The 10,457-nt window shown below is 49.9% G+C and overlaps 1 protein-coding gene across 1 annotated transcript in view; it reads right to left on the reverse strand.

The window, feature by feature from the left end:
* LOC129817856 (translation initiation factor eIF-2B subunit delta-like) overlaps positions 1-10,457 on the reverse strand; it is a 36,357-nt gene extending 25,900 nt beyond the window's left edge. The window contains exons 1-4 of the mRNA XM_055873450.1: positions 10,392-10,457; positions 8,756-8,793; positions 8,439-8,601; positions 7,976-8,194 (exon numbers count right to left, since the gene is read on the reverse strand). Coding sequence (XP_055729425.1) covers positions 7,976-8,194; positions 8,439-8,601; positions 8,756-8,793; positions 10,392-10,413 — 442 coding nt within the window. The 5' untranslated portion in view covers positions 10,414-10,457. The remainder of the gene's footprint in view (positions 1-7,975; positions 8,195-8,438; positions 8,602-8,755; positions 8,794-10,391) is intronic.

A 10,457-nucleotide genomic window follows, 5' to 3' on the forward strand; every position in this document is an offset into this window, starting at 1 on the left:
TCACAACCTGTCCTATAGACCATCATATGGAACTGTCCCTAGTCACAGCCTGTCCTATAGACCATCATCATGTGGAACTGTCCCCTAGTCACAACCTGTCCTGTAGACCTTCATCATGTGGAACTGTCCCCTAGTCACAACCTGTCCTGTAGACCTTCATCATGTGGAACTGTCCCCTAGTCGCAACCTGTCCTATAGACCATCATTATGTGGAACTGTCCCCTAGTCACAACCTGTCCCCTAGTCACAACCTGTCCTGTAGACCTTCATCATGTGGAACTGTCCCCTAGTCACAACCTGTCCTATAGACCATCATGTGGAACTGTCCCCTAGTCACAACCTGTCCCCTAGTCACAACCTGTCCTTTAGACCATCATCATGTGGAACTGTCCCCTAGTCACAACCTGTCCTATAGACCTTCATCATGTGGAACTGTCCCCTAGTCACAACCTGTCCCCTAGTCACAACCTGTCCCCTAGTCACAACCTGTCCTTTAGACCATCATCATGTGGAACTGTCCCCTAGTCACAACCTGTCCCCTAGTCACAACCTGTCCTTTAGACCATCATCATGTGGAACTGTCCCCTAGTCACAACCTGTCCCCTAGTCACAACCTGTCCTGTAGACCATCATCATGTGGAACTGTCCCCTAGTCACAACCTGTCCTATAGACCTTCATCATGTGGAACTGTCCCCTAGTCACAACCTGTCCCCTAGTCACAACCTGTCCTGTAGACCATCATGTGGAACTGTCCCCTAGTCACAACCTGTCCTGTAGACCTTCATCATGTGGAACTGTCCCCTAGTCACAACCTGTCCTATAGACCTTCATCATGTGGAACTGTCCCCTAGTCACAACCTCTCCTATAGACCTGTCCCCTAGTCACAACCTGTCCTATAGACCTTCATCATGTGGAACTGTCCCCTAGTCACAACCTGTCCTGTAGACCATCATCATGTGGAACTGTCCCCTAGTCACAACCTGTCCTGTAGACCATCATCATGTGGTACTGTCCCCTAGTCACAACCTGTCCTATAGACCTTCATCATGTGGAACTGTCCCCTAGTCACAACCTGTCCTGTAGACCACCATCATGTGGAACTGTCCCCTAGTCACAACCTGTCCTATAGACCTTCATCATGTGGAACTGTCCCCTAGTCACAACCTGTCCTGTAGACCACCATCATGTGGAACTGTCCCCTAGTCACAACCTGTCCTGTAGACCATCATGTGGAACTGTCCCTAGTCACAACCTGTCCTATAGACCTTCATCATGTGGAACTGTCCCCTAGTCACAACCTGTCCTGTAGACCATCATCATGTGGAACTGTCCCCTAGTCACAACCTGTCCTGTAGACCACCATCATGTGGTACTGTCCCCTAGTCACAACCTGTCCTGTAGACCATCATCATGTGGAACTGTCCCCTAGTCACAACCTGTCCTATAGACCTTCATCGTGTGGAACTGTCCCCTAGTCACAACCTGTCTCCTAGTCACAACCTGTCTTGTAGACCATCATGTGGAACTGTCCCCTAGTCACAACCTGTCCTATAGACCTTTATCATGTGGAACTGTCCCCTAGTCACAACCTGTCCTATAGACCTTCATCATGTGGAACTGTCCCCTAGTCACAACCTGTCCTATAGACCTTCATCATGTGGAACTGTCCCCTAGTCACAACCTGTCCTATAGACCTTCATCATGTGGAACTGTCCCCTAGTCACAACCTGTCCTGTAGACCATCATCATGTGGAACTGTCCCCTAGTCACAACCTGTCCCCTAGTCACAACCTGTCCTGTAGACCATCATGTGGAACTGTCCCTAGTCACAACCTGTCCTATAGACCTTCATCATGTGGAACTGTCCCCTAGTCACAACCTGTCCTGTAGACCTTCATCATGTGGAACTGTCCCCTAGTCACAACCTGTCCTGTAGACCATCATCATGTGGAACTGTCCCCTAGTCACAACCTGTCCTGTAGACCATCATCATGTGGAACTGTCCCCTAGTCACAACCTGTCCTATAGACCTTCATCATGTGGAACTGTCCCCTAGTCACAACCTGTCCTGTAGACCTTCATCATGTGGAACTGTCCCCTAGTCACAACCTGTCCTGTAGACCATCATGTGGAACTGTCCCCTAGTCACAACCTGTCCCCTAGTCACAACCTGTCCTGTAGACCATCATGTGGAACTGTCCCCTAGTCACAACCTGTCCTGTAGACCTTAAACCTGTGGAACTGTCCCCTAGTCACAACCTGTCCCCTAGTCACAACCTGTCCTGTAGACCACCATCATGTGGAACTGTCCCCTAGTCACAACCTGTCCTGTAGACCACCATCATGTGGAACTGTCCCCTAGTCACAACCTGTCCTGTAGACCATCATCATGTGGAACTGTCCCCTAGTCACAACCTGTCCTGTAGACCATCATCATGTGGAACTGTCCCCTAGTCACAACCTGTCCCCTAGTCACAACCTGTCCTGTAGACCATCATCATGTGGAACTGTCCCCTAGTCACAACCTGTCCTGTAGACCTTCATCATGTGGAACTGTCCCCTAGTCACAACCTGTCCTGTAGACCATCATCATGTGGAACTGTCCCCTAGTCACAACCTCTCCTATAGACCTGTCCCCTAGTCACAACCTGTCCTGTAGACCTTCATCATGTGGAACTGTCCCCTAGTCACAACCTGTCCTGTAGACCTTCATCATGTGGAACTGTCCCCTAGTCACAACCTGTCCTGTAGACCACCATCATGTGGAACTGTCCCCTAGTCACAACCTCTCCTATAGACCTGTCCCCTAGTCACAACCTGTCCCCTAGTCACAACCTGTCCTGTAGACCACCATCATGTGGAACTGTCCCCTAGTCACAACCTGTCCTGTAGACCATCATCATGTGGAACTGTCCCCTAGTCACAACCTGTCCTGTAGACCTTCATCATGTGGAACTGTCCCCTAGTCACAACCTGTCCTGTAGACCTTCATCATGTGGAACTGTCCCCTAGTCACAACCTGTCCTGTAGACCATCATGTGGAACTGTCCCCTAGTCACAACCTGTCCTGTAGACCTTCATCATGTGGAACTGTCCCCTAGTCACAACCTGTCCTGTAGACCTTCATCATGTGGAACTGTCCCCTAGTCACAACCTGTCCTGTAGACCATCATCATGTGGAACTGTCCCCTAGTCACTACCTGTCCTGTAGACCACCATCATGTGGAACTGTCCCCTAGTCACAACCTCTCCTATAGACCTGTCCCCTAGTCACAACCTGTCCCCTAGTCACAACCTGTCCTGTAGACCACCATCATGTGGAACTGTCCCCTAGTCACAACCTGTCCTGTAGACCATCATCATGTGGAACTGTCCCCTAGTCACAACCTGTCCTGTAGACCTTCATCATGTGGAACTGTCCCCTAGTCACAACCTGTCCTGTAGTCCATCATCATGTGGAACTGTCCCCTAGTCACAACCTGTCCTGTAGACCATCATCATGTGGAACTGTCCCCTAGTCACAACCTGTCCTGTAGACCACCATCATGTGGTACTGTCCCCTAGTCACAACCTGTCCCCTAGTCACAACCTGTCCTATAGACCATCATATGGAACTGTCCCTAGTCACAGCCTGTCCTATAGACCATCATCATGTGGAACTGTCCCCTAGTCACAACCTGTCCTGTAGACCTTCATCATGTGGAACTGTCCCCTAGTCACAACCTGTCCTGTAGACCTTCATCATGTGGAACTGTCCCCTAGTCGCAACCTGTCCTATAGACCATCATTATGTGGAACTGTCCCCTAGTCACAACCTGTCCCCTAGTCACAACCTGTCCTGTAGACCTTCATCATGTGGAACTGTCCCCTAGTCACAACCTGTCCTATAGACCATCATGTGGAACTGTCCCCTAGTCACAACCTGTCCCCTAGTCACAACCTGTCCTTTAGACCATCATCATGTGGAACTGTCCCCTAGTCACAACCTGTCCTATAGACCTTCATCATGTGGAACTGTCCCCTAGTCACAACCTGTCCCCTAGTCACAACCTGTCCCCTAGTCACAACCTGTCCTTTAGACCATCATCATGTGGAACTGTCCCCTAGTCACAACCTGTCCCCTAGTCACAACCTGTCCTGTAGACCATCATCATGTGGAACTGTCCCCTAGTCACAACCTGTCCTATAGACCTTCATCATGTGGAACTGTCCCCTAGTCACAACCTGTCCCCTAGTCACAACCTGTCCTGTAGACCATCATGTGGAACTGTCCCCTAGTCACAACCTGTCCTGTAGACCTTCATCATGTGGAACTGTCCCCTAGTCACAACCTGTCCTGTAGACCTTCATCATGTGGAACTGTCCCCTAGTCACAACCTGTCCTGTAGACCTTCATCATGTGGAACTGTCCCCTAGTCACAACCTGTCCCCTAGTCACAACCTGTCCTGTAGACCATCATGTGGAACTGTCCCTAGTCACAACCTGTCCTATAGACCTTCATCATGTGGAACTGTCCCCTAGTCACAACCTGTCCTATAGACCTTCATCATGTGGAACTGTCCCCTAGTCACAACCTGTCCTATAGACCTTCATCATGTGGAACTGTCCCCTAGTCACAACCTGTCCTATAGACCTTCATCATGTGGAACTGTCCCCTAGTCACAACCTGTCCTGTAGACCTTCATCATGTGGAACTGTCCCCTAGTCACAACCTGTCCTGTAGACCATCATGTGGAACTGTCCCTAGTCACAACCTGTCCTATAGACCTTCATCATGTGGAACTGTCCCCTAGTCACAACCTGTCCTATAGACCATCATCATGTGGAACTGTCCCCTAGTCACAACCTGTCCTGTAGACCATCATCATGTGGAACTGTCCCCTAGTCACAACCTGTCCCCTAGTCACAACCTGTCCTGTAGACCATCATCATGTGGAACTGTCCCCTAGTCACAACCTGTCCTGTAGACCATCATCATGTGGAACTGTCCCCTAGTCACAACCTGTCCTGTAGACCACCATCATGTGGAACTGTCCCCTAGTCACAACCTGTCCTGTAGACCACCATCATGTGGAACTGTCCCCTAGTCACAACCTGTCCCCTAGTCACAACCTGTCCTGTAGACCATCATCATGTGGAACTGTCCCCTAGTCACAACCTGTCCTGTAGACCATCATCATGTGGAACTGTCCCCTAGTCACAACCTGTCCTGTAGACCTTCATCATGTGGAACTGTCCCCTAGTCACAACCTGTCCTGTAGACCATCATCATGTGGAACTGTCCCCTAGTCACAACCTGTCCTGTAGACCATCATCATGTGGAACTGTCCCCTAGTCACAACCTGTCCTGTAGACCATCATCATGTGGAACTGTCCCCTAGTCACAACCTGTCCTGTAGACCATCATCATGTGGAACTGTCCCCTAGTCACAACCTGTCCTGTAGACCATCATGTGGAACTGTCCCCTAGTCACAACCTGTCCTGTAGACCTTCATCATGTGGAACTGTCCCCTAGTCACAACCTGTCCTGTAGACCTTCATCATGTGGAACTGTCCCCTAGTCACAACCTGTCCTATAGACCTTCATCATGTGGAACTGTCCCCTAGTCACAACCTGTCCTGTAGACCATCATCATGTGGAACTGTCCCCTAGTCACAACCTGTCCTGTAGACCATCATCATGTGGAACTGTCCCCTAGTCACAACCTGTCCTATAGACCATCATCATGTGGAACTGTCCCCTAGTCACAACCTGTCCTGTAGACCATAATCATGTGGAACTGTCCCCTAGTCACAACCTGTCCTGTAGACCATCATTATGTGGAACTGTCCCCTAGTCACAACCTGTCCTGTAGACCATCATCATGTTGAACTGTCCCCTAGTCACAACCTGTCCTGTAGACCTTCATCATGTGGAACTGTCCCCTAGTCACAACCTGTCCTGTAGACCATTCATGTGGAACTGTCCCCTAGTCACAACCTGTCCTGTAGACCTTCATCATGTGGAACTGTCCCCTAGTCACAACCTGTCCTGTAGACCATCATCATGTGGAACTGTCCCCTAGTCACAACCTGTCCTGTAGACCATCATCATGTGGAACTGTCCCCTAGTCACAACCTGTCCTATAGACCTTCATCATGTGGAACTGTCCCCTAGTCACAACCTGTCCTGTAGACCTTCATCATGTGGAACTGTTCCCTAGTCACAACCTGTCCTGTAGACCATCATGTGGAACTGTCCCCTAGTCACAACCTGTCCTGTAGACCATCATCATGTGGAACTGTCCCCTAGTCACAACCTGTCCTGTAGACCTTCATCATGTGGAACTGTCCCCTAGTCACAACCTGTCCTGTAGACCTTCATCATGTGGAACTGTCCCCTAGTCACAACCTGTCCTATAGACCATCATCATGTGGAACTGTCCCCTAGTCACAACCTGTCCTGTAGACCATCATCATGTGGAACTGTCCCCTAGTCACAACCTGTCCTGTAGACCATCATCATGTGGAACTGTCCCCTAGTCACAACCTGTCCTATAGACCATCATGTGGAACTGTCCCCTAGTCACAACCTGTCCTGTAGACCATCATCATGTGGAACTGTCCCCTAGTCACAACCTGTCCTGTAGACCATCATCATGTGGAACTGTCCCCTAGTCACAACCTGTCCTGTAGACCATCATGTGGAACTGTCCCCTAGTCACAACCTGTCCTATAGACCATCATCATGTGGAACTGTCCCCTAGTCACAACCTGTCCTGTAGACCTTCATCATGTGGAACTGTCACCTAGTCACAACCTGTCCTGTAGACCTTCATCATGTGGAACTGTCCCCTAGTCACAACCTGTCCTGTAGACCTTCATCATGTGGAACTGTCCCCTAGTCACAACCTGTCCTGTAGACCTTCATCATGTGGAACTGTCCCCTAGTCACAACCTGTCCTGTAGACCATCATCATGTGGAACTGTCCCCTAGTCACAACCTGTCCTGTAGACCATCATCATGTGGAACTGTCCCCTAGTCACAACCTGTCCTGTAGACCATCATCATGTGGAACTGTCCCCTAGTCACAACCTGTCCTATAGACCTTCATCATGTGGAACTGTCCCCTAGTCACAACCTGTCCTATAGACCATCATCATGTGGAACTGTCCCCTAGTCACAACCTGTCCTGTAGACCATCATCATGTGGAACTGTCCCCTAGTCACAACCTGTCCTGTAGACCATCATCATGTGGAACTGTCCCCTAGTCACAACCTGTCCTGTAGACCATCATCATGTGGAACTGTCCCCTAGTCACAACCTGTCCTGTAGACCACCATGTGGAACTGTCCCCTAGTCACAACCTGTCCTGTAGACCTTCATCATGTGGAACTGTCCCCTAGTCACAACCTGTCCTGTAGACCTTCATCATGTGGAACTGTCCCCTAGTCACAACCTGTCCTGTAGACCATCATCATGTGGAACTGTCCCCTAGTCACAACCTGTCCCCTAAGATGAGGGGGGGGGGGGGGGGGGTGATGAGGTGAGGGGGGTGTGATGAGGGGAGGGTGGTGTGATGAGTGGAGGGTGTGATGGAGGAGAGGGGGTATGATGAGGGGAGGGGGGGGTGTGATGAGGGGAGGGGGGTGTGATGAGGGGAGGGTGGTGTGATGAGTGGAGGGTGTGATGGAGGAGAGGGGGTATGATGAGGGGAGGGGGGGGTGTGATGGAGGAGAGGGGGTATGATGAGGGGAGGGGGTGTGTGATGAGGGGAGTGGGGTGTGATGAGGGGAGGGGGGGGGTGATGAGGGGAGGGGTGTGTGATGAGGGGAGGGGGTAATGGGAGGGTTATTATAGGTTGATTGTATGCATGTCTATGAAAGCAGCAGCACACTTTAATTGTCCAAGTAATTTCCCCTCTAGGACAATAAGATATAGCATGTCAACAAGGTGCTCCATAGGTCCACCAGCAGATGTTGTGTTGTACCTGGGTTTAGTTCACTTGGAGGGGCCTTGGTCTTGCTGCTGGAGGAGCAGCTCTGTTGTTTAGAGGTTCTATCAGCTTCCTGCCTTGCTCTCCTCTCTGCCTTCTGCTCAGCTCTGCTTTTGGCTGGCTTGTCTGCTGGGGAGGGGGCAGGAGAGGAGTGGGAGGGAGCTCCTGAGGCAGGCACAGGTATTGGTGCAGAGGCAGGTAACACTGTGGGAGCTGGGGACAGAGACAGACAGGTGCATTGACCAATGAAGTGGATGCTGGATAGGATTCATGGGTAAATGGACCAATGACGAAGCTAGCACTTTATGGAAATTAGTGAACAACTATTGGAATTTGTTTTTCCAAATATATAAAATGATACAATCAAACCACAAGCAGAACATTTAAGACATGATGACAACAGTAGAAGAGAAGGTTACAGCATGGAGGGTTACAATATGGAACCAGGCTATAACACCTTTCTGTGTTGGGGGTTGTGTTCGCACAGGTTGTGATGGAGCGACAGGCTTCTTTTCCTTCGCTCTTTCTGACGGGCCCTTCTCATCCTTCTGTTTCTTCTGTTGTTTCTTCTCTTTCCTCAGACGTTGCTTCTCCTCTTTGGTCAACTCCTTCCCTTCATTCTAAAAGTGATGTGGATTAACGACAGGAAGAAACGCTGGTTAGCGCGTTGGACAGTGGACCATATGGTATTGACAATATTGTCCATTTCATGCCATTTTTGTTGTCATTTGGAAAAACTGAGTAACTTTTGGTTTAGAACGATAAATGACTTACTTTTGCGCGTACGATGTCATCTTTCTTCTCAGGTCCATCTGTAACACACAGTGTCGTATTGACGACGAAGTTACATTTGCATCCAGCTGACAGTGCGGTCTTGCTAGCTAACTAGCCAGGTAGGTAGCTAACTATCTAGCTTTAACTGGCTAAATATAGACATCAGACAGGTTAGCTAATTAGTTACTAACGTTACATGGCTAAATATACACCAACCAGGCTAGTTAGCTAGCTATTAACGTTAACTGGCTCGGTATCTAACGTTAGTGTGCATAAACTATCAATCAATCAAGTGTATTTATAAAGCACTTCTTACAATCAGCTGATGTCACAAAGTGCTGTACAGAAACCCAGCCTAAAACTAGTCAACGAGTAAAAGCGTTTTTAACTCTGTTGGTTCAAGTAACAACCAATATGAATGATGCAATATTAATCGGCAACTTGTAACAGTGAAGCCGATAACGTTAGCTACCAGCCCATCTCTTCGCAGGCTAACGTTAGCTACCAGCCCATCTCTTCGCAGGCTAACGTTAGCTACCAGCCCGTCTCTTCGCAGGCTAACGTTAGCTACCAGCCCATCACTTCGCAGGCTAACGTTAGCTAACAGCCCATCACTTCGCAGGCTAACGTTAGCTACCAGCCCATCACTTCGCAGGCTAACGTTAGCTACCAGCCCATCTCTTCGCAGGCTAACGTTAGCTACCAGCCCATCACTTCGCAGGCTAACGTTAGCTACCAGCCCATCACTTCGCAGGCTAACGTTAGCTACCAGCCCATGAATGCGCAGGCTAACGTTAGCTACCAGCCCATCACTTCGCAGGCTAACGTTAGCTAACAGCCCATCACTTCGCAGGCTAACGTTAGCTACCAGCCCATCACTTCGCAGGCTAACGTTAGCTACCAGCCCATCACTTCGCAGGCTAACGTTAGCTACCAGCCCATCACTTCGCAGGCTAACGTTAGCTACCAGCCCATCACTTCGCAGGCTACCGTTAGCTACCAGCCCATCTCTTCGCAGGCTAACGTTAGCTACCAGCCCATCTCTTCGCAGGCTAACGTTAGCTACCAGCCCATCTCTTCGCAGGCTAACGTTAGCTACCAGCCCATCACTTCGCAGGCTAACGTTAGCTACCAGCCCATCTCTTCGCAGGCTAACGTTAGCTACCAGCCCATCACTTCGCAGGCTAACGTTAGCTACCAGCCCATCACTTCGCAGGCTAACGTTAGCTACCAGCCCATCACTTCGCAGGCTAACGTTAGCTACCAGCCCATCACTTCGCAGGCTAACGTTAGCTACCAGCCCATCTCTTCGCAGCCTAACGTTAGCTACCAGCCCATCTCTTCGCAGGCTAACGTTAGCTACCAGCCCATCTCTTCGCAGCCTAACGTTAGCTACCAGCCCATCTCTTCGCAGGCTAACGTTAGCTACCAGCCCATCTCTTCGCAGCCTAACGTTAGCTACCAGCCCATCACTTCGCAGCCTAACGTTAGCTAGAGAGCTAATAACTCTGCTGTACCTGGACAACATTCACCGCAGACGAGCTGCCACGTTTGTTTACTCCGTGATATTGTAGCCAGAGCTGTAACTATAGTGCTTTCATTTAAAGTATGTTGACAGCTGTCATTTCAGACTCACCTGCTTCTCTACAGTCCGCCATGTTTACGATAACTTCAGCAGGAAGTTAACAAGCATGGAAATGTG

The sequence above is a fragment of the Salvelinus fontinalis genome, chromosome 20 (genome assembly GCF_029448725.1).
Source record: "Salvelinus fontinalis isolate EN_2023a chromosome 20, ASM2944872v1, whole genome shotgun sequence".
Taxonomy (NCBI): domain Eukaryota; kingdom Metazoa; phylum Chordata; class Actinopteri; order Salmoniformes; family Salmonidae; genus Salvelinus; species Salvelinus fontinalis.